The sequence below is a fragment of the Micromys minutus genome (genome assembly GCF_963924665.1).
Source record: "Micromys minutus genome assembly, chromosome: 2".
In the NCBI taxonomy this organism is placed as follows: domain Eukaryota; kingdom Metazoa; phylum Chordata; class Mammalia; order Rodentia; family Muridae; genus Micromys; species Micromys minutus.
Window position 1 is genome coordinate 93,674,225 of NC_137971.1, and position 24,716 is coordinate 93,698,940.

General features: G+C 53.1%; 1 protein-coding gene across 2 annotated transcripts in view; it reads right to left on the reverse strand.

The window, feature by feature from the left end:
* Positions 1-23,628, reverse strand: part of PDE2A (phosphodiesterase 2A) — a 61,172-nt gene extending 37,544 nt beyond the window's left edge. The window contains exons 1-2 of one of the 2 annotated variants that reach the window (XM_080913230.1): positions 23,487-23,628; positions 13,333-13,394 (exon numbers count right to left, since the gene is read on the reverse strand). In XM_080913230.1, coding sequence (XP_080769356.1) covers positions 13,333-13,394; positions 23,487-23,505 — 81 coding nt within the window. In that variant the 5' untranslated portion in view covers positions 23,506-23,628. The remainder of the gene's footprint in view (positions 1-13,332; positions 13,395-23,486) is intronic. The other variant, XM_080913229.1, reaches the window with a different exon arrangement.
* Positions 23,629-24,716: the final 1,088 nt, after the last annotated feature.

A 24,716-nucleotide genomic window follows, 5' to 3' on the forward strand; every position in this document is an offset into this window, starting at 1 on the left:
TTCAGTTACCTCATCCACACAGTAGGTCCACTCTGTCCCCATAGCCCTCAGGTTTCTCACCAGCAAAGCCTAGCTCCAAAGCACATCACCATAGTCCCCTCACAATCACTCAGTCGCCTTGGTTTCCTGTGGTCTCTAGTCTTCCTGTCCCTGTGACCATGAGAGTTGAACTGAGCACAGTGGGATGGTCACTGGAGACCGGGGTAAGCAGCAGTGACTCAGAGTTGTGCCTGGGGAGATGTCTAGGCAGCAAGGAAACTGAGCACACTGTCCCCCCGGGGTGTACGAGAAAGAAGAGACCCAAGGGAATCAGTGCCCTGAGAAAGGGTCTCAGTGAACTGGGACTGGCACCCCACCGGGTTCTATAGCCCGAATATCCGTGGCCCTGCCCCTCATGTGGCCTGAAAGGCAAGGACCAGAGCTTGACCCAGAAAGCCCAGAAGCCTCCAAAAGTCAAACATAATGGCCCACTCAGGAGAAAGGAACGCCGAGTGACTAGCTGAACCAGCGCCAGAAAGGGACATGTGTCAAAGGAAATGACGGCCAAGGAAATGGCCAGACAAGAGTGAGTGGGTGTGAGAGCCAGTGATGGTCTGCTCACCTCGGACCCTCACAACATGATGGGTGCTCCTTCCCAGCGCTGTGTGACATCACCTTGCCACTCTGGCCTCTCTGGTTCTCCTATTAGACCGGGAGCTTTTGGGGGAAGAGGGCTGCATCCTGTTTGTCCCATAGCTCTTCTGGCTCTTAGCATTATTTATTCTCCTACAAGAGCCTAGAGGTGTTGGAGTCCTGTGAACTCCTGAGCAGAGAAGTGGAGCTCCTGGAGGCCCCAGATGGGGAGACAATGGTGGCCTCTGTGTCCCAAGTCTGTCATGATGAGAGCCTTAGACTAAGAACTTATGGAATGAGAGGGTGCTTTACCCTGAGACCTTTTGACAGCATTTTCAAGATATCTTGGCAAGCCAGGAGACCGTCTGCTCTTCAGGATCATCTCCCAGTGGGAAAAAGCCTTGGGCTCCAGGAAGGGCAGGTAAACAGCATCTCCTATTCAAGGAAGTCATCTTACAGGGGACACTTGTCTCCACCCCAGTTCTCCTAGGGAATGCCTATGGGACCAGAGTCTTTAGGCCTCAGGTGTCATGGCATTGGATGTCCAGTTTGGTACAAGGTATGTGGAAGGCCAAAGGATTAAAAAGACTAACCAGGTAATCCCCTAGAGGCACAGGCAAGGCCCTATCTCCTGTAGCTTCGCACTTCTCAAGTCCTGCATTGGCCAAGGGATAGTCTTGTCACCTCTCCACTGTTGCAATGGGCCTGGGTGTCTCTCTCTAGGCCTGGGTGGAGTCTCTTGTCTCCCACTCTTCCAGAGTCCCCTTCCCTGCTGTGCCCACAATGGATGATAAATGTTAAATGGCACTTGCAGAAGGACAGGAAGGAAGGTCTGATCAGGGGTGCAGGGCAGAGAACTGGCTGCCCTATGGTACCTGCCTAGTGGTTGGCCCTGACTTTGTCTCTGGCCCTTCCAGTACCTCCCCAGGGACCTCTGTATCTGCTCACCATGGTCTGTCTCTTTTGTGTATGTCAATCCCACAGCCCCACACTGCTTCCTCCTCTGACTGTATTTGGCTTCATCCTCACAACTTGGGCTCATCCCAACTGTTTCCTAAATCCCAGGAGAATGGGAGTATGAGAAATACATGGACAGAGACCAATTTGGAAACAGGAAAACACGTGAGAGCCAAAAGGCGACCCTGGAGACGGGACGAGAGAGGCAAGGGAAGACCCCAACATACAAAGAAACCCTTTATGACAGCCATAGAACCCAGGGAGGAGAGGTTTTCCTCTACACTGACTCCTGTCCTTCCTTTCACTCTCCCTGCTCCTGTTGGAATGTGTGAGCACTTTTATTGTTCCTAAAAATAGCCCTTCTTTACTGGGGGCTGGTGTGAGGAATCTTCTGGACAGGGCTCATCTCAGGCATGCCCCTCTGTCCTTGTGTTTCTCTCTGGGTTCCCTCATCCTATGTGGCACTTTGCTGAAACATAAATGTGTCCCATTGAGTTCCCACCCCCTTGTGGGGTGGCCCTGTTCCCTCAGATCCCTTTGGAGTCTGGGCTCCTGTGCTGGGAAGAGCTGTTGGCAAAGTTCCCATGGCAGCTCCAGAGGGGCATTGAGCCCAGGACCCTGACATTTGAGTTTCTTTTCTACCCAGTCTCTTCAAACTCAGGCCTTTCACCTCTGACCCTCTTTATCCCTCTCAGATTGGCACCCTTGTCCACCCCATTTCCTACACTCCAGCATCTACTCTTCTTAATATTTATTTATTTATTGTATATAAGTACACTACAACTGTCTTCATACATACAGAAGAGGGCATCAGAGCTTATTACAGATGGCTGTGAGCCACCATGTGGTTGCTGGGATTTGAACTCTGGACCTCCGGAAGAGCATTCAGTGCTTTTAACCACTGAGCCATCTCTCCAGCCCCTGCATCTACTCTTCTCTTCTGACCCTTCAGGCCCAGCCTTGGTCTGGTCTTCCATGAGACCCAATCCGGTTCCCTGGTTCTCCTCTCTCTCTGCTCCTTACATATGGCAGGGCAGGGGCGAGGCCTCAGAGACCTAGCACATCCACCAGGGAACCAGAGAGTTACTGGGGAGACCTTGTATGCTCTGGGGCCCCATGTCTTGAGTCTGTACTCTCATTGCCCCCCCAGGTTCCCCCCCACAGCCTATTCTCATTTGTTCTAGGTCCCAGGTGTCTCTGTTTGTCTCAATCTCCAAGGGACCCACCTCCTCCCTACCTCCATTTTTTCAGCTGAGAGAACTAATCCCCAGAGAGAAGCGCAGCAGAAACTGGCCAGGACCTTCGTCACTGTGCATTGATGCACAGGATCCCAGCTGGTGGGGTTCCAGGGACAAAAGCAGGCTCTTCTTGCACTCACCCAGCCCCACCCAGCAGCAGGCTGGCATCCAAAGCTATTTATTTGCCTTTGGAGGGCCCAGAAGCTAGAGAACAAACATCCGGATTCTGCAGAAATTCTCCCACTTTCATCATATCCTCAGGGCCTGGGAGCTGGAGCCAGTACATACATGTGTGCCCGTGTGAGTGTGCACGTACACACACATGCACACACGAATACAGTTCCACGCACAACAGGGCTAGGGAATTGTGAGCCAGGGATCTCTGAAGGACAATGCCCTCCTCCCAGAGCCTCAGACCCTCTGGGTGGTGCAAAACAAATTTTATTTTGCAAAGGAGACTCTTAACAGCATTTGAGACCCCCCTTTTTGTTGCAGAATTCTGGGTATATTCATCAGAACTGGCTTTTCCCCCCTCACTCTTTGGGGAGCTGGGAGCTCTTACTTTACTGGTGACCTAAGCACATGCCATCTATAATGGTGTGTCCCTAGGGACCATCACATGACCATAGCTGAATACGTCCCTTGGGTCATGAGAGAAATATCCATGGTGTGAAAGTATGTGGTCTGTGCTTCCGTGGAAGACTGTTGAAGAGCAAAGTTCATGTATCTCTGTGCCTCCTGCATCCATGTGGCCATACGTATTTCTGAGTGTTCAGGCAGGTATAAATAGGGTCATTAAGGCTCACTGAGTCTGGTGTGATGGTGAGTGTGTGGCTGTCTAGGAGATCATGAATGGCTTGGAGGCTGGTCTTGTGTCTAAATGAGCCAATGAGTCTGTAGCTGAGCACTGGCATCTCCAGAGTGAGATTCTCCTCGACATGCTCTGCTCACCTCCCCCACCACCTTCCTGAGATCAGGACCCACCCATCTGCTCTCTCACATGCTACACATGCATCTTAAACAACAACAAACCAACCAACCAAACAAACAAACAAACAAACTCCCTCCCTGGCTTCAGTGGTCAATCAGCAAATAATACCTTCCAGCAGAGGTAGAATCAACCAAGTTTTGTCTCAGTGGACTGTGGGTACCTGGGACCACCTTTAGGCAAGTTGAGAAAGGCAAGTCTGAACGAGGAGAGAGGGCCCAGTCCCAGCCTCAGCTCCTCTGCAGTTCTTGTCTAAGAGATAGTATGTATGGCTAAGATGGACTGGCCTTGGAGATTACCAACAAATTGCAGGTCCCACCTCCTGTCCCACCTCCAGGACAGCCTGGGACTCTGACTCTGGAATTAGCATGTCACGTTTCAGATGAGACTTGCAGACAACCCCTCCTCCGCCCATTTCCTATCTTCTAGGACTCTTTTTCCTTGACCTGCCATTGAGCCCTCCATCCCCATGGCCCAGAAAGAATGTCCTACAGGAGCTATGAGGGGCACAAACTGCGCTGAGATACTGGACCCAGTTAACCTAGCCTGGGGGCTCTAAGACTCCCCCCCCCCATCTCCCATGGTTGTACTAGGAAATAGACCCAGAGTCAGGTAGAAACTAAACCAGAGATGTAGGTTGAGGGAACTCCCGCATCACAGTCTCAGGCTGGGTTTTGGGTGACCCAAGCTTTGGATTCTGCTGACTCCTGAAAGAACCCGAGGGATGGTTAGGTCTTGGGATAGGCAGTGAACACTTAATGTCCTCAGCTGCTTGCATGAGCCTCCTACCCTTCCCCACTTTCCCCAGCAGGACCAGATCCCCTACTGGTGTGATTAACCAAATTATGTTTTTTTTTTTTTCCCTCCATGAGCAAATTGCATCGGTCTTAATTGAATGAGGCCTCGGGAACCTGTGCTGGAGGCTCATGGGCTGGTGAGTACAGCAGGAGTCTGGGAGAAAGGGATGTGGGGACAAATAGAGGCGACTACACTGACCCAGGGACAGGGGGAAGTGAACAGAGAAAGACAAAAGGGCTGAGGGCATGGGAGCACATCTCTCGCAAGTGCTCCCGTGAGTGCTCCCGTGAGCTAAATGCTTGCAGTTCCAGAGTTGAGGGGGAAGCACCCCAAGAGGCAGAAACCTCACCCAGTATGGGAGACTGCTTCCTAGGATTCCCCCCACCAGCTTTGCGTGGTGCTTGGGGAAACTGCGGCTCAACAACTAAAACGATGAGCCTCAGTCAGAACCTACAGCGCTGCCCCTGGTTGGCTTGGTCAGTGTCTGAAACCTTCCACCAGGGTGAGGCAGCCTTCCCTGAAAATCCTTCCCAGGTATCTGGAGCAGGGAGGGCTCCTTACACCTGGCCACAGGCACTATGTCTATCCAAGTTGAGAATGTCTCTTGTCCATGCTACAATGTCCATCCCCCCTCTCCTGTGTCAGCAAGTAAGACTGTGACTGACCCCAGACACGGTCACTCACAAAGCACCTCCAGTCTCTCTCACTCCCACACAGAGTTACGCCCTGCCCCACACACATCACCCCAAGACATCACACATAGACACAATCACTGTGACCTTCTCACAGCAGGTCCCAAACAGTCGATGACACGGGGTCGCTCCAGTGTCCACAGTGCCCCACCTTGACTGTCACACAGTGATTCATTCCCGTCACCTCCACTCGGGATGTCACACATTCTCTGTATCACACATCACATCGGGCCAGTGTTCGCACCCTGCCACAGCGCTAGGTAAGGCTTCCACACTGGCTCTGGTCATATTGTTTCATTTCAGTGCTACCTCAGGGCCTCTCAGCCCCAAAAACAAACAAATAAATAAAGGAATAAACGTGATTTGAAAGTAGCAGGTGGAACGCTGGGTAGGAAGGTTGAAGAAGGGAAGACAGCATCTCAGTTAAATGAAATAAAAATGTTTCAGTAAAATGACCCACAGAGAGAGAGGAAAATACTTGCAAATCTTGCATCTAATAAAGGGTTAACACATAAGGAAATCCTGTGACCCAACACGCCCAGAAAGCAAACAATCCAACCTAAAGCATGGACAAAGGGCTTGAGTAGACCTTTCCCTAGAGAAGATACACACAAGATACGCAGAGCGGATGGCCATAGTGGAAGGATGCGCAACATCTCTAATCGTTTAGAATATTAAAACAACCAAATCTAAAAAACAGCACGGGCTGGCTAAGGTGTGGGATACAGAAACCCTTACGCACCGTGGGAGGGACTAGAAAACGAGGCAGATGCTGTGGGACACAGTATGGCCACTTCTAAAACCAAAAACAACAAAAACACAGCCAAGTGAGCTAGCGCACACCTGCAGCTCCAGGACAAAGTGGGGCAAGCTGTCTTCTGACCGCCACACGCATGTCATGGTGCATATGCACACACACAGTCACATGTACACATGCACACACACTAAATAAAAGATAATTAATTTTTTAAGGAACTAAAAAAAATCATAAAAACCAAATGTAGATTATTACCATATGGTCCAGCAAGAGTGGTTATTGATAGATACCCAAGATCATTGAGGGCAGAATATCGAAGGCATCTTCATACACCGTGTTCAGCTAAACAGTGGAAATGCCACGAGGAGCCATTAGTGGGCAAATGGATGAACAAGAATGTGTGCACTGTAATCTGCTTTCCATAAGAGAAGGAAAGTCCTGTCACGTGTCCCTACACGGATGGACCTCTAGGACAGTATGTTCAGTGACAGAAAGCCAGTCCTCAAAAGACAAACACTGCATGATTCCGATGAGATGGGGCCCCTAGAGACTAGAAAGCGAGAGGGAGTTTGTCGGGCCGGGGCAGGCCGAAGGCTTTTTCAAAGGTAGATGTAGATTTTGTTTGGGAGATGAAAGGAGTTTGGAGCTTGTTTCAGAAACAATGCCAACAATCCTGTTGGTTTGTTTGTGCGGTTGGTTGTGTCTGTTTGTTTTGTGTGCTTGTCTTTTGAGACAGGGTTTCTCTGTCTACCCCTGACTGCCCTGAAACTTGCTCTGCACACCAAGCTGGCCTCAAATGCAGAAATCCACCTACCTTTGCCTCCCCATTGTGAATGTATTTAAGGACCGAAAACTCCTTTGTTTATATTTTACCGCAATTAAATAGTTTCCCTTTTTCAATTTAACCAGAGAAAATTGAAAACAAAAATCAAGAGGGGGCTACAAAGTTAATGAGAGTCAGTGTGAGCCGCGCACGACTGAGTTGTGACCGGTGTCAAGCCTGATGACTGGGCAGCACACTGTATTCTTCTTTATGGTGTTGTGCTTAAAGCGTTTTTACTTGGGAGCAGGTATAGCGGTGAATACACTTAACCCCAGCACTCAGGGAGGAGAGGCAGAAGCAGGCGAATCCATGTAAGTTTGAGGCCAGCCTGGTCTACACAGGGAGTTTCAAGTCAGCCTGGTCTACACAATGAGATCCTGTCTCAAAAAAAGAATAAAAGTTCCGAAATAAAGATGTCTCATCTTCCTTGACCCCGCCCTTTGCCTAGTGACCCTATCCCTCCTCTGCATGGCTGAGTGTCAGTGTTCATGCCTGCATGCAGAATCCGCACGGAAGGCAGAGGTTAGCCTCAGGTGTCTTCATTAACCACGCTCCACACTAGTTCTTTCAATGGAGTCTCTCACTGACCGTGGTCCTCCCTCAGCCTGGCTGTCTGGTGAGCAAGCCCCAGCGTTTCTCCAGTCTCCGCCTCCCTAGGACTAGCATCCCAGGTGCAGGCTGCCGTACATCTCGCCCCCACACACACACACAACCCCGGTGTGGAAGGATCAAATGTAGATCCTCACACTGGGCAAGCACTTCACCAGCTAAGCCATCTTGCCAGTCCACTTCAGGGCTTATTAGCCTCTCATGCCCACGTTCATCTCCGCCTCCTCTCTCACCTTCGAAGTCACCAACAAGTGCAACCTTTTCAGCTTCCAACCCTCTCAAAAGGCCTGTTCAGCTCTCAGGAGCCTCTTCGGGCCTGCCCAGCTCCCTGCCGTGCCACTCACCTCGCAGAATGCAGCCCTCAGAGGCAGCTTTCCAACTGTGCTACTTGCCCGCCTCCTCCCACAACACAGGCACACACAGCATTGTGGGTTCACATTTCATTTTGTCATGGCCGTTACACATCACATGTGCCTCATAACCATTTTCACACACTCGATGTCACCTCCTGTCACATCCTTGTTCACACATCCGGCTTTACCATATTATATTCTTGGGCCACACACTGGGCCTCACAAGTCAGTGTCAAAGACACTCAAGCTCGGGACCACACCTATTACCACACAGTGTCATTTCCTCATGCTTATGCGTCTGATTCTCATGACGGCACACCTGTTATGTGTCCATCACTATCCTCAGAGTCACACATGAGGCCCCTACTGTCTCATACACTTATCTCAGAGTGTCTCACAACCAGTATACAGTAACCTATTCGCTCTCTACATAGAATCCCATAATCATGGTCATATTCTTAATAGTATAACATGTCACAGGTCCAATGTCCACACCCCTTAGAATACCCATTGTCCCACCACCCATGTCTCAGTGTCGCCGGAGCAGCATCTACACCCACCCCTTAGAGGGGGCACAGTCACAGAGCTGCTGCCTCGTGTCAACACTGTTTCCTGTTGTTGTGCTCAGAGACCTCAGCTGAGGCATGTTCCTTCAGAGGTTTCCTGTTGTCAGGGTCCAGTTGGGCTGGGCTCTGTCTGGGACATAAAGCCCGTAGCCAGTCAGCAAACACTTTGGGCTCCTGCTCATCCTATGTGGGTTCATGGAGGCTTCTCTTGGTCTCCCCTCAACATATTCAAATTGTCCAAGTGCCTGGCCTTGGGCTGGTCCCAGGAGATGGGCACAGGAGATATCCACTAGGTTCCGCACAGGCGCCATTGATGGAATGCCTAGGCCTGTGCTTCTTAGTGAGACTCCTGGGAGGCGACAACAAACACTGTCTGATCGACTTTGGACAAGACCAGCAGGCCTCAGTCTGGAAGCCTGACAAAGGAAGGAGAAGGAGGGCAGATGGCTAAAGGTCAGAAGGTCAGAGAGTTAGAGAAGCTAGCCCAGAGGAAGCCACCCCTAAGGAAGGCCCCCTAGAGCTGGGAAATAGAGAGGAAGAGAAAGAAAAGGCTTAAAGCTGAGGAACCAGACAGGATCAAAACGTCTTAGAGACAGGAACCTGGCAGAGCCAGGGCTGACAAGGATGAAGACAGGAAGAGAGAGCAGAGGTTGGTCTGTGGAATTTAGAGCAAACAGGTTCCTCCCTCCCAGGCCAGCACGGTTCTGATTGAGGCTCCGGTCAGGGAACTGAGGGTACACCCCCATCCTTCCTGGCTTTTCCTGTGGCCCTACAGATTGTCCCTCCTGGCTGCCAAGGCCCCTCACCTCTTGCCCTGTCCAACCTGCAGGAAGGACACGTGGAGGCCAACGCACACGCTCCCCACACGGCCTGAGATAAATATTTCCCGGGAAACGGAACTTGTTCTCTGAGTGTTTACAGCCAAGGGCCAAGCAGGACAAGGCGGGGGAGGGGAGGGTGCTATGCTCCCATGCTCATTCCCGGGCTCCCGGCATCTGCCCGTCACCCCTGTGGACCTGCTGTGCCTCCCTCAGCCAGTCCCTGTTGTTTCTCTGAGCTGAGTCTCGGTTCTCACAGAGCTTGCCCACAACCTGGCTTTTTCTCTGCCTTCATCCCTGACACCTCTCCCTTCTGGCTGTGCTTTTCTGACGGAAGGACCTGCCTATGGGGCCGTTCCCTCTGTTTTCTCATCAGTCGGGGTGTGGACAGATGGATGGGCAGACAGAGAGACAGGCTAGGGTGACAGCTGAAACCTCGTCTCCGGTCCCAAGACTCTACATGCCCCAGGCCTTGTGCAGCCTGACAGGTGGGCACAGACAGATGGCAGGGCCTCGGGGCCCCTGCGGACGCCAGATGCTCCGGCCGACTTGTTGGCAGTAGCTCCCTCAGGGGCCACAGCACTGAGGCCACTTGCTACTGGTGTGAGAATTCGGGACGAAGCAGGAACAGCTGGCAGGAGGGTGCTTGATCAGGAATGTTCAACCAGGCCTGGCAAATGGCCTCCGCTGTGGCCCTTCCAGCTCACCCCAGTGCCCAGGACCTGTGTTCCACTGACCTGTGGCCCCGGCCTGTTGCTCAACCGTGTTAACATTACTCGAGTCTTTCTCCTTTGCTTTGCATGGCTTCCAGATCTGCCCGCTGTGAACCAGGGAACCGGTGGAGGGGCTCCCCCCCCCCCCCGTGCTGGATCCTCTACTCCACTCCCTAGGCTGAGTTTCAGACACTTCTATCTGGGTGCTCCTGGTCCTTGACACCCTTCGTTGGTTCTGTCAGGAGCTGACCCCAGGGGTTCTGACAGCCCAGCTGACCTCTGGCCTTGACTTTCTCCATCCTTTATAGTTCCAAGGCTGTCTTGGTGAAGTCTCCACGACTGCTCTAATCCACCAACTGAGCCTGCTTCTTACCTACTCCAGCACTGTGGACAGCTATGCTCATTCATGACAGAAGTCTTTGCTAAGCACCTACTGTATACCAGGCCCAACAGAACCCAAGAGAGTCAGGTGCTTTCAGTAACTTGAGAGGAGATATACAACCCAGTCCTGTGTGGCGTAACAAGCGGCCCAATGGTCGATGCGGAGAGACTCAGAGCTGTGAGTGTCCAGGGAGGGGAGGAGACTGACTCCATCTGAGATGGGAAAGTTCACACATTTAACCTGGAGGGGTCAGTGTGAGGAAGTGCAGCATGGGGGCTGGGGCCAAAAGAACTAGTGTGTGCTGAAGATGGAGCAAAGCCACCAGACGGAAGCATTGACTGTTCAAGAACAAGTAGACAAGAGAGAGCCCAGAGGCCCTGGGGGTAGCTGCCATGCCCAGGGATATACTCTTTATTTTCTCCAAAGGCGGCCATGGAGGTGCAATGGCCGGACCATGCACTGGGGAGCTTGACACAGGCACCTGTGCCTTTGTTCCAGCCTTCAGCCCAGCTGGAACTCCCAGGACCCCACCTGGTTCCTGGTCCTTGGTCCCTGGTCCCTGGTCTCAGCTCGGAGGTATTAGCTTGGTGTACTCAATTCAGCAACCTGAACTGTCCCTACTGAGAATGACATTGTCACCAGGACCTGGATCCCAGAATTAGCCAGAAATGCCCCCCTCCTCCAGCCCGGCAGAGGCCAGGGAGCCATCCCTAAAGAGCTTGCTGAACTGGTGCCTGCTGGGTAGGGAGGGGTGCTGACGGCACGGTTCACATTGCTGCTGCCAAGCCAGTGCCTCCAGAACTTCACAAACCCTACTGTGTGCACTGCCTTGTGTGTGTGCCAGGGTGGGGGTGGGGGTGGGGGGGTAATTTAGTCCTGACTATAAGGCTCATTGAGCAAGAAAGCTCTTCCCACAACCTGCTGTTGTGGGCCTCACATAGACCCTGAAGCTTCTCCCAGCTTCTCAGGACACGAATGCTAATAGCAGTGCATTTCTGTCCCAGTGATGGTGGGAGAGCTTTTCTGTTTGTTTGGACATGTTGTCGTTGCCTGCTTGTTTTATGTTATTTTGGGTTTTTCAGACAAAGTGCTTTGTATCCCACGCTGACCACTGTGCCTGACTTATCCAGTGCTCAGGACAGAACCCAGGGCCTTTGTTCTACCAAGCCCCCTGCCAACCTGAACTATATCCACTGGGAGATCTCATCTGGGCTTACAGGTGAAGAAGATGGGTTCCTGATAGCTACGTAACAGGCCTAGACCAGAGCAGCTTCTCCCAAAAAAGCAAAGCGGATGATGGCTTTGAGATGAGTAAAGGGTTAGGAGAACAGAGCTGAGACATCCCAGCCTGACATCCTTAATCAGAAGGTAAGAGGACCCAACAGGGAAGAGAGAGACTGTAGCCATGAGAACAAAGCCTCCTCCCAGGGAGGCCTCAAGCAGAGGATGGGGCTGGTGGAATGGGGAAGGGACCGGATGTGAAGTGCAGGCAGGAGGGCTAATGGGTGAGGAACAGAGTCTGTGCACAGAGACACAGAACCCAGAGCCAGGCTCTTTCAGCCCCCACAACCCTAGAGGGTCTCAGCTTCTCCAAATCCCTCCCCTTGTGGCTTCCTGGGTTGGTGACAAATGCAGTCTTTCCTGGCGGGTGGCCGAGGCTGCTGAGACACTGCTGGCTCCCAGGAACACCATCTGTCCCAGCTCTGTGGGGGGAGCTCCCACCCATGGGGAATGCCATGGCAATAAATAAATTAATAATGACTCTCCAGCCCCTCCCCCTCCCCTTGGCCAGCTCCACACATCAGGACCCAGTCCCACATCGAGAGACATTCTCAGCCCCTGGCCTCATGCTACAGTAGGAAAGCCATGTTGAACCCCTGCCCCAAACCTGGTGGACATCTCTTTCTCAACTTAATGAATGGACAGGAAGGCAGCCAGCCTCAACTCTACCCTGACCCACCCCAGCACCTGCTCTGAGTCTTGACTTCCCCCAAACACAGCTGTCCTTAGCTTATGCTAAGAGTTCTACAGGGTATGTGTTGAAAAGGCTTGTCACCACGGGGGCTGACACTGGCAACAACTTCTTCCTCTCAGTTCTCTTGGGCACACTGGCAGACACAGGAGCCAGTACACATGCATACGTGCATGTGCATGCACACACACACACACACACACACACACACACACACACACACCACTCTGTTTCATTTCAGTCTTCAATACCCACAGTTTACCCCCATTTTTGTTACCCACTGAACGTGGAAGATTAATTCAAGGTACCCCCAAAAGCACAGTCAGAACTGTGGCCCTTCCATCAGTGGAGGTAGGGAATGAAACACAGTCCCCAGGCTTAGGAAGCTTACGGTGCAGGGGGCAAGCCAGGCATACATAGAGAGTCACAGAATGAAGAAAGCAGGTTCTTATGGCACATGGTGGGCAAGGGGCAACAGAATGCCCTAGCACCCACCTTCCAGGTGGGAGAGCTCAGAGGAGGCATGAGCCGGCTGGGGCTGGATGGATGGAGAGTGGATGGAGGCCATCCTGGAGGAGGAGGGCTTCTGTAGAGCCCAGAACAGTTCAGGATGTCAGCGGCAGGTGTTTGGTGAAGCAAGAACGAAAAGAGGGAGATTTGGAAGGCCAGAGCTTCGGAAGGTCAAGAGGTCGGAGACCATTGAGGATGTGTGTGAGTAGACAAGTTCACATTTGGGTGTTAAAAAGATCCTTTTGGCAACCACAGGGAAGATGGGGGACAGTTGAGAGCAAGCAGCTTAAGAGTATGAGGGGGCTGGCCAGTGCAGGGATGGAAGGAACTGAGCAATGGGAAAGGGAATCCAAGGGATGTAAAGACCTAGAGAGGAGTCAGAAATGGTTTCCAGGTGAGTTCAGCCTCAAGGCTGAACCCAGAGTAAAAAGAGGTGTGTGCGTGCCCTTAGGCTGGAGAGGGTGGGAGGGGATGCAGCTCCAGCCTCCAAATCCTGCACCCCTCCCCCAAAGCCCACCCACTCTTCCCTCCACTGAGCTCTCACCTCCAGGCGGTTGTCTCTACTCCCTGGGGGTTCTGGCTTCTGTGCAAGGGGTTCCTGGCTGGCTGCAGAGACAAGAAGGCCAAGGGCTAAGGCCTACCAGGCCTTCTCCCATTCTCCCCAGCCTGCCCTCCCATAGGACTCCAGTAAGCCTACAGGTAGCTGTCTCCTCTGGGCAGCCCTGCCTGCTTGTGCCCAGCTCTTTCTGCAACACCTTTCTTGATTCCTGGGCACCTCCGTCTCTGTTTTTTCTCAACTCTGAGAACAGAGACACATTTTGCCTTTTTGCCTAGTGTCCCCCAAGGCATGGAAACGAACAGTTCTACTCATCATGAGGTCCCTCCACTCCTACTTCTCTCCGGGAAACCTTCTCAGCCCTTCCTAGACCTCAGTTTCCTTATCTGTAAAATGGGATCAGAACACTCATCTGAAGTAGTCAGTGACTTTCCAGAGTGGGCTGGGCCTTGCCGTTCAAAGCCCAGAGATAGCAAAAATCCCAAGAGCTTATGTCTTGTGTGTAAGCAGCTACGACCAATCTGGCACTGAGACCTCTGGGCCTCCACCCAATTTTCCCAGCGCTACCTCCACCTCTCCCAGAGTGCTGCTAAGGTGCCGCTGCAGGTCTGACAGACACGTCAGGGACCTGCTCACTTGTTCTCAGGGGTCCACCACCCAGGCAACTTGGAGGAGCCCCAGCTTCTCCGACAAGCACTGTCCTGGACCAGCTGCAGGCTCTTGCCCCTCCCCACCCCCACCCCCAAGCTTGTCCCCCGAGTCGGACAGGCGGTGGGGATATTCTGAGCCTGGCTTCGTTCCCGTCAGCTGCTGGCCTCCATGCCAGCCTGGCTAGGGTGCAGGGACTGATTTGATTTGGCAGCTTTGGAAGCGTGTGGTGGGGACAGGGTGGGGAGAGGGGGAGGGGGACAAAAAAAACGCCATCCCCGAAAGGAAATAAACAGCCTCAGGCGCGCTCCGCAGGATGGGGGAGACACAGTCTGGCACCGGGAAGAGCTAAGTTCCCTGCCTGGCATCTCTCTCTCCCCACTCAGGCACTGGGCACCTGTACATGGCTACAGGAGTCTCTGGCCCTCACGTGGGTAATGGGGGAGGTGACCATAGCTGCACCTGGTGTGTGGATACTTGCGGAGTGACTGTCAGGTGTCTGTCTCACATGTCCCCTATGTCTGGTGGGGTTCCCTGCTTTGCTACATACTCAGCTAGTCCCGAGGGTCACTCAGGCGCCTGTGTGTAGAGTGACTAAGAATGGTCAGCTCCCTAGACAAGTGTGGCTAGTGGCTAGACCTCTACAGGGGACCGATTATAACCCAGGACATGACAAGGTCACCTATGTTGGCTGCTATAGGGACTGGGATTTGTTGGCTCCAGTCTGTCCCTTCCCTGTGTGCAGTCACCCCGCTAACCCTGCCTTGTCCTGCAGAGGAAATGACGAAGGCTGAGATAAGGGTCTGACCCCAGAGGACATCCCTTGCCTTCTTTTCCCCACAGCCCCGAATGCCTTCCTCTCCTAGGAGATTCCTAGAGAGGGCTGCTCCTGTTTGGACACCCCATCTCTCTCTCCCTCTGATCTCCCCTACTCAACCCCAACCATGGCAAACCAAATGGGAGGAGAATCTCAGCCGGGCATCCACAGGCCTTCCCCAGTTGGAATACTGATCACTTTCCTACTTGTCCAACGAAGCCACATCACACACTTCCCTGCCCCCCACGCCTGCAAATTCACCTGCCTGGGAATTTACCTGCCAGTGTGTGGCCAGTAACCTAAGAACCTGACCTCTCGGGATTCAGTTAAAACCACAGGTTATCAAGGATCTCGATTCTCTGACCTATGTGCCAAAGGGCACATGAAACCTTTAGTACTAAAGACAACAGGACAGGGCTATGCCAAAGTTGCCAGGTAGGGTGGTCAGGGTAGGGTGGGGCCTGCTTTGAGAAGATGTGGTCTTATCTGTTAGCTCCTCCTCATTGTTCCACTGTCCTCTGGGGAACCTATTGGCTTTCCCACCCAGTCCCAGGAAGCTGAGTTGCTCCTGGAGACAGGAGGGAGGGATCTCACTGCTGAATAGAGACCCATGCTGTCACTAAGGAACTGAGGTGGAGCCCATCTGCAGGACCTGGAAGGGCTTCACACGACATACATGGGGGTTTACAGCAAAGAGAAAACAGTAGCAACCAGAGTGATCTCTCCTAAGTCTGGTCCAATTTTAATCTGAGATGGGATTCGTTTCTGCGTGTGGTATCTTTGCACATGTCTGTGTGGCTCTAAGCATGGGCGCCTATCCCAGATGGAGTCCCACATTGAGTCCCAAGGTCAGGGTTTGCCAAACGGAATGACCATCTAGACGTCAGAGACAGTGGAGAAGACAGGAGCCTGAGCAAAGAAGAGAGACAGCAGTTGGGGCTGTGGGGTAAGGCTAAGAGAAGCTAGCTAGCTGAACTTCAGGAGGTCCCTGCACATTCTGTGCCGTGTCTATCACGGTCAGTTCTCAAACCCTGGACACCTGAGGCCAAGGGCAGGGTGTGCCCATGACCCAGGGAAGAAGGGGCACAGCACAGAGCTCTACCGCAGCCTCCTGTATAACTTTAGTTAGGACCTTCTCCTCTCTGAGGCACTGTCTTCATCAGAAGAAAAGGGTTCAACTTGATCTTCTGGGACATGTCCTAGGCTGGCTTCTGAGTCACACCTGTACAACCAGAAATGGAGACCTATGGGATGGGAGAGAGCCTGGGGCTGGTGGCCAAGAGAGAGAGAGAGTATGAGGGAACAGGGGTGGAAGAGCAGAAAGGAAAACCCTGCTGGAGGGAGCACAGGAAGGCTCTTTGAGAGCCAGTCATCTGCAGAGGGTTCCCTGCAGGGGACCCTACTCTTGACTGAGACAGGAGGGAGTATACAATGGAGCCTTGTGGGTGACGAGAACAGCTGTTCCCACCTGCTTTCTAGTGTGTAGGAGCAGAAAGCTGGAGGTCGGCAGACAGGAACTCTGCCCTTGAACTTGAGTCTTACCTCCCATTCCTGCCTCACAGGGATCCCTGGCAAAGGGAAAGGCTGGGCGGCCATGAGGTGCACCCAGGGAATCAGGGAGCTCTATTTCAGACCTGCTGGGTAATGAGACCTAGATAAGTTTTGATCTGGCAGCCCACTGGGTTGGGGAATTCTGGACGTGCAGCCTTGACAGGCTTCTGAGGGGCCACCAAGGTGAGTCTCTAAAAGGCAAGATCTTCTCTTTGAGGCAGAGTTCCTTTCCAACTCTGCCCTGGGTAAGGAGGTTCAAGCAGGGACTCAAGAGGCAGTGAGGTAACTAGACAACAGGGCTGGCTTTGTGACAAACTGCACGGTGTGCCTGAGCCTCGGGTCAGGCTCTATCAGCTCATGTGCCTCAGGATTGGAGCCGAGTATGTAGGGAGAACAGAGATTGTCCTCTGGTTAGTTTCTGGGTCCCGAACCCTCACTGGTGACAGTTCCTGCCTCTCCACACCCGTGTCCAGGAAGTACTCATGTCCTGTTTTTCCCCTCGGGCAGCCGTTGGGAAAGGGAGAGCGGGCCCCTCCTTCTACGTCTACATCCATCCACGGCTCTGCAGACACCTTGAGTGCTGGGAAGTACGGTGCTCTTTGGTTATGGTGTAAGATGGCCGGAAGATGCATGGGTGACTGCCATGCCTTACAAGCTTAGAAAGTGTCAGGTCCCTCACACGAACATACTCCAAGTCTGCTGTGGCAGGGGACAGCCCATGTGACCAGGCTAAAAGGGTCTCCCATCTCCTCTGAGGTCAAGGTACCCCCTCCTCCCCTCCTTCTCTTGGGGGTGGAGCTGCCATCCCATCCCAAGCTATCTGTCTCCATTGTGTCTTGTTATGTTTTTAATAACTGAACATTGACATTAACAAGGCAGGTGGCTGCGGCTCTTCCCAGCAGCCCCATTTAGCATCATTGAATCATCAAATCATCAAATTCTAGAATCCTGCATGCACAGAATGTCCGCGTCTTGGGCTCCCAGAGTCTCAGCATCTTAAAGTCACAGAATGTTGGAATCACACAGCCACATGCCCACCCAGCCCTGGGCTGAGAGCTGAGCGTTGTGGAAGGCTCTCATCCTCCCAGTGAGAACCCCAAGCTGACGGTCCCTTAGGAGCTGGTACTCACATAATTGACAGTCCCTTAGGAGCTGGTACTTATACAACCCTCGGAGCTACAGACCTCCAACTTCCTTGTTTTACAAGTGAGAAAATCCAGCTCAGAAAATGTTGTAAGGGTGTACCACAAAAGCAAGGAACCCAGCAGCGCCCAGCCTCGAGATTGCACGGTTGGACCTACACAGGTTGGTGTTACTGGCAACAGGACAACTTTCAAATTCTGAAGATCCCATGTTTATTCTGGGTCAGCTGCTGCCCGCCTTCTAGCCCCTTACTTCTCCTTTCAGTTTCTTTTCTCTCTTTTACTTTCAGTACCCTCAGCCTGTCTCCCCCAGTGTCCGCCCTGGTGTACTAACCATGCCTGGGGGGGTGCAAAGGGCTAATTCCCTCAGGGCAAGGGACAGGAAAAGCAAAATGTCTTCCTTCACCCCAGGCACCAGCTGGAAAGGAAGGGCAGGCTCCTCAAAACAGGAAGGCCGGGCCCTGGGGGTGGGGGTGCATATCAGAGACAGTTCACAGGAGCCTGAGCTAAAGTCCAGGGTGGCGGCAGTTTATGATTTACATGAGAAGGATCAGGTACATTGCTCATTTTCATACATTTACATATCTTCTCGTACATTTCTGGATTTAAAGTTTCCTAATTTCTGGATTTAAGGTTTAAAGCTCGGCTTAGTTTTCTGTTTTGTTTTGTTTCAGGTCGGAACACACTGCCCAGGGAAGAACACCAGTTGCCCACATCCAAGTTGGTGACAGCACAGCAGCCCTGTGTAGGATCCAAGTCCCCTGTTAGCCTCGTGGCTGAGGACTACCTGCGGGGTGCTTCTTGGAGGAACCAAGGTGCTCCTTGAAAGCCTAAGGCTTTCATCCCCGCACCATCCTCTCCTCTGTTGAGGTTGCAGAGGCCACACAGAGCCCACCCAGTCACCTCAAGCAGCCCCTTCTCTTGCCCTTCCACCTCTGCTGCTGGGCTCCCTCTCCCGGCATGGAGTCCTTTCCCTTCCGTTTCCCTGACCAGGCCCATCATCCCCAGCACGGATCACAGCAGCCTAAGTCTCAGTTTCCACTCCAGGGAAGCTGCACACAATACACAGGCCTGACATCCCTATCCCTCCTTTCAACTCCTCCCCGTCATGCTGATTCCCTGGAAAACATCCAGAATCTTCAACATGGTTTGTAAGCCCTGAAGACTTTGGATCCTGCCAGCCTCACCAGACATGTCTCCTTCCTCTTAATGTCCCTCCCCGTGCCTTGTGACCATTCAGCTTACCCACCTTGGCAGTCCAGGGTCCAGGCCCTTAAGCAGAAGCATAGGACTTGAGAGAGCCAGTCTCCTTCCCTCTGTCTGCCACCAGCAATTACCATCTTCCTTTCTCCAGTGTTCTCCTCAGCTCTCAGATTTGTTTCTTTCTGAAAGCTTCCCAGCTCACTCTTCCTCTGACTCTGGGCTGGATGAGAGCCCCAGTTGGCTCTGCCTTAGTCACACACACATCAGCCTCTGTCTGGGTTCCCTCCCACCTCACCCCTGGCACCTCAGTCTGAGCTACCTGCAACAGGCTAGGTGATGTAGTACTGTGCAGACTTGGGGATGTTCATCTCACCACCTTCCTACTGACACAGCATCCACCTGGAAGGCCTGGCAGTCTACAGAGACTAGGTAGGACCGGCAGAGCAAGGGGTGTGAGAACCCTAGGAGGATGGGCTAAAGACTTCTAGGAGGAGAAGACAGGCTACAGAAAGCATTCATCCCAGCAGCCCTGGAGCCACCACGGCAGCATGAGAGTAAGGACTGAATGTCCATGGCAGAGACACAGACTCAAGCCCATGAGAGCAGGTACCAGAGGAACTGGCTAAGCCTTCAGGGAAGGCTTCCTGAAAGAGGGGGTTACTGAGACAAGGAAGATGGTAGAAATGAGCAAGGAATGGAAAAGAAAGCCCGGTCTCTCCTTGTTCTGTACTCCCGAGAGGTCAAAGTCAGAGAAGTGAGAGGGGTTGGAGGTATAAGGATGTAGGGAAGAACGGACATAGCATGATGCTCACCCCATGGCCAGGGAGAGCATGGCTGGTAGGCTGGCAGGCAAGAATGCCCCAGCTGTGGCTGGGAAGCATTTCCTGTCTCTTTGCCAGGGGGGTCATTAATAATCATTTACCCGCCACAGGCAGCACAGAGGCCAGCCAAGGAACAGCATGGTGCTGGGGCCAGAGCCCAGCCCGGTGGCCAGGAGAGCTGGACAGTGCTGTCAGCCTGCCACATGCTGTGAGCCCTGGTCCAGCCTTCTCATCTCTATTTCTCTCTGGGAATGTTAGAGGGATGAGGTTCTGGGGAGGAACTCCCTACTTAGGGCTCTAGTTTTTCTAGCTGGCAGCTTGGGCTGCCAACCCTCCAGGGCAATTATGGTCATCCAATGGCAAGTAGGAGACAAACCTAACTTGGGACACAGGAAGCCAGACCCCAATGGGGTGGACATGGAAGGCTCCATAGAACCAAGTGCAGTTTAGGCTGGGGAGCTGATGAGAGAGGGGCCAGCTGCCCCGGGCATGAGGAAGGGGCTGCTGCACACAGAAGGTGAGTATCCTGCAAACTGACCCTGTGTGGCAGAGTCACTGCTTGTACGTATTAGCGTGGTTAGGCAAGATGTCATCAAAGGAAAGTTAGAAAGAACTAGCTAATGGACGACAACCACAATCATGACAGTGACTCAGCCAAAGACAATGGATAGAGAAAGGGAGAAAAAAGCTGGAAACCCGGGATGGCGACCGGAAGCCAGGCAAGCGCTGCTAGTGTAGCTGGGCAGAAGCAGTATGCTTTCCCACCACGATTCCATGCCCGCCTCGCATTGCTTCAAGGCCCAGCTTACACACAACTCACTTGAAGAATCTTCTAGAAGGTAATGCTGAATAAGCTCTAGCCCCTTTCTAGTTAACTGAGATGGTTCTGTGCCTCTGATCTTAGAGATCCTGAATGTTAACAATTCTGCCGCTGGTTGAGAGTGCCCAGAAGGGAGTTCCCAGAAGGGCACTCTCTGGAGTGTATGATGCGAATCCCTATTGCCTGGGACCTCTGCCATCACACTAGAGGATCCCCCGAAGATTGACCCTTTCTGGTAATGGCTTCTGTGAGAACAGTGTCTGTTTCTCCATTTGAAGTGGGGTCAACAAAGGCAGACACTGACTAAAGCCTTTCTGGTTATCTCCCAGCCCGGTGACACAGAGAAGTGAGGGGAGGGAAGCATAGAGAAGGGGGGGCTTCAGTATAGTATCACTGAGGTAATAATGATCCAGAAAGACAACTGAACCATCCTAATTTGAATAGCATGACATTGTCAGGCTGGTCAACTCCAGGCACAGTCTGCCCTGGCATAGAGGGTCACCTCCAGCGACACTACCCAACCAGCCTCTTGGTCAGCGCTAGACCCTCCCTTCTGCTGAGGTTGTAGTAAACACAGTAGACTTGCTGACACGTGTATCCTCTCCCCACCCTCTAAAACCTGGCCCCAAACACGGGACAAGCTAAGAGGAAAAGAACAAAGGTTCTCTGACCACAACATCACCCGCCGCCCGCCTGTCCAGCGCCTGTTCAGCAGGAAACTCAAGACAAAGGCTTTGGTCAAAGTGAGGAGGATGAAGGGCAAAGGCCAGGGGCAGCCTGGCTTGGTGGGGCAGACGGGGGCATCTCCAGGGACTTGATTAGAAGGAAAGCAAGGACAGGAAGGCAGCCACGCCTGCCTTGCACACATACGTCATTCCACAAACATTTATGGGGCACCTGCTGTATTCACACATGGCCAAACATAATATACCTCTTTCCTCACACCACACACCTTAGGCACACATCCATTACCCAGACTTCAGTCTTGCCCCAAGGCATCCCTAATGCATCCTCACTCACTGTACATGTCCCACACTCTCCTCATCACACGCAAACGGCTCCCCCGGAGAAAAGATCACAGAACCCACACCTCACACTGAAAAGTCACACAGCTCACACCCACACCCACAACTTCTCACCACGCTCAGACTCCATCTCCCACCATGCACCTCATACACCTCACACTCACCTTCCTACCCATGGATGCATGTATCCAATTAAATCACACACACACACACACACACACACACACACACACACACACCACTCAGACATAGAAACACGTGTGCAGACATATTCTGCATAATTTGCATGCTAAATGTCAGACTAAAATATCATCCGTTTGTAGACACACGAAGTCCTTCAGTCTGGAAACTGCTTTCTCCTGCCCACCCTCCAACCTGGTCAAACAGCTGCTGAGTGAACCAGACCCCGGGTCTTGGCTGCACTCTTTCTCCCCCATAGTTGCATGAACAGTCATCACAGACACATAAACACTAGCACACAGGGGTCTGAATATTTCCCCTAAGCAAACGTACCATAGTGACCCTAAGCTACCAAGGAGGCTGAAAGCACATCCGGACACAAACCTCCACCCCTCTCTCACAAGACATCCATTCAAAACCAACAGGACTGTACCAGGGCTCTTCCTGCCTACACACTGCAGCCAAATAGCACGCATAGCCACTTGTTCGGTCTTCAATATGCAAGCTGTTCCTACAACATCACAATGCCGTGACAGACACAACCACATGCACACACCAGAGTCACTTGTTGTGCTACAATTCCTACCCACAATCCTGCTCTGTAGTCACACACAGCATGTGACACCACAGACTCATCTCCATACTGTCATTTCCCTATGAAGAATCTCATTCAACACAGCATAACATATATGATTACACACGAGACACACTGAACACATGCTATGCACTCAGGAACTCTCAGACAAGCACATACACCCCAGACTCACCCATCCCTCACCACAGGTGAAGAACATTAGCTTGCAATTTACCCCCTCTTCCCATCCCCAAACCCAACTGCCCCAGTCACCACCAGGACAGCTGGGATAAGAGGATATAATTTATAAGTTATAAATACCAGTTCCCACCTTATGATCCCTACCCACCACATATTTTGGGCACCCCTGAGGGCAACATTTTACATATTTAAGCCCTTGGACCTGAGTTTATCCCTTGCCATGCCTGAGAACACAGGCAGAGGTGGAGATTCTAGATACTCCAGCCCTGTTCCCCCACAGCCCAAAGCAGAGGCAGACATATAGGGAAGGCATGGTCACAGAAAGACCCTAGCCAAAGATAGAGACCTGCGGAAACTGAAGGGCTGAACAGACCAAGAGAGATAGGCAGCCTGGGACAATACACTAAACAAGAGGGGCCAAAGGACAACGTGCTCAGGAATTTGAGGAAATGGAAGAATTATGTGGGACCATCACACCTCAAGAGAAACTAGAGTCTGGGAGGCAACAGGAGGAGGCTGCGTGAGGACTGGGGGTGGGGGGCAGTCTGGCGGAGGAGAAGAGAGACGCTGATTTTTAAAGGGGGGTTGGACCCTTGGGTTGGGTGGAAGATAGGGACTAGAATCTAGGTGGTTAGTAAGAATGGGGAGCAAGACTGTATAGACTAGAAGCTAGAGGTTTGGAGGTGAGGTTCTACTTAGGAGGCAAAGTTCCCTGCTGCCAGGGGCTTAGGGGTTATGGGTGTGCCTGCAATCTGATACAGACAGCGGAGAGCCAGAGGTTCGGGAAGGGAGCTGGGTTAACCTGGGAGGAGGGAACCCCAGGCTTATACAGAGCTGTCAATGCGGCTGAGGGGGCCAACGAGGATTAAGAGTTCAGGGCTTGGGATGGAGGAGTTCCAGATGTGAATCAGGAGTCGGAATCTGAAGTGGCGTTTGAGCTGTGAGCTGAAGAATCAGGGATCCCCTGTGTACGGCTGCAGTCTAGTTCAGTACAAGACGGGCTCCGGAACTAAGGGAAGGGTCCCCTCCTAAAGGGAGGTTCAGGAGAGAGTGGACCATGGAGCAGACGACTACAAGCTCTTCAGAGGACCGGGCCCTAGCAGGGCTCTCCCCGGACACCCGCTTCTCCGTGTTACCCAAAAAGGAGGGGGGGCTCCTACCTGCAGGCTGTCGGCGCATGGCTGCGGCGGCGGCTCGTCCGGCTTGAGGAAGACCTGCTGGCCCCGCCTGAGGAATTGGACAACAGCGATGAGGATGTGGTGCAACACCAGGACCATGCTCGCAGCCGCCCGCCCGCCCCTCCAGCCCGGCCCGCTGCGATCGGTCAGCGCGTCCGCAACCGCTTCGCCGGTCCGCGCGAGGGTCCGCCCTGGTCCCGCCCCACCCCCGCCCCCGCCCCGCCCCAGGCCTCCAGGCCCCGCCTACGTCTCTGCTACGGGGGACAGCACTTCAACACCTTCCAAAGATCGGACCCCACCCGATCCCGGCCCGCTCGCCCCTTGCCAGGCCTTCACCCTCCCAAGTCTCCTTCAGCGGGTCGGCTATAAGGGTTCCCTCTCCTCGGTCGCCTCTCAGCCTTCACTGCCCTCCGCTTATCCCGTCGTCACTCCTCCTATTTGGTAGGGCCCCTCCCAGAGTCCCGCGCGCTGTCGCACCACATTCTCTCCCCATCACTTGGACTTCAGTAGCCGGGCCAGAGCCCCGAGGCCGAGTCCGGTACAGTGTGGGGAGAGGGGCCGCGACCACAGTCCGGGAGCCCCGAGGTTCCCTCTCTCCTTCCAGTGAAGAGGGCAGAGGAAAGTGAGGGAGAAATTTAGAGGTCGCTCCAAAATGGGACGAGCCCTGAAGCGGTAGCAGATCTGTGAAGGAGACACGTGCGCCCTGACACATACAAGCGCACTGTTCCCAAGTGTGGGGTGAGAGCACCAGGTCCCTAAGGCTACCAGGAAGGTCTGCACCGGCGTTCCAGGAGGCTGAGGAAGGTGCAAGCCCCAGGGCCACGAAGTCCGCAGTTCCGCGGTGGGACCCCGAGAGCTGGGAGCGCAATGCTCCGCAGAGCGGCCTCTGTGCTCAGGCGCTTGCAGCAGCCGTGACGCTTCTACGCCCCCTGGTGTTCTATCGCAGAGGTGTACCCCGACCCCAGTTGCTGTTGGCTGGAAGGATGAGGGTACCTTTGTGCAGCTTGGGTCAAATTCTTTGCTTGGGCCAACCTGTTTTCTAGCCTCTGCTTGCTATAAGATGGGCTAAGACACAGGACATGTCTATATCGAAGGGTGAAGTTGGGTCTTCCTGGCCAGTGTGACTTTAGCCAGATCCCCTTCCCACTGGGCTTCAGTTGTCCCACAGGACTTCCAGAAGACTCCAACTTGGAAATGATGGCGAGACAGACA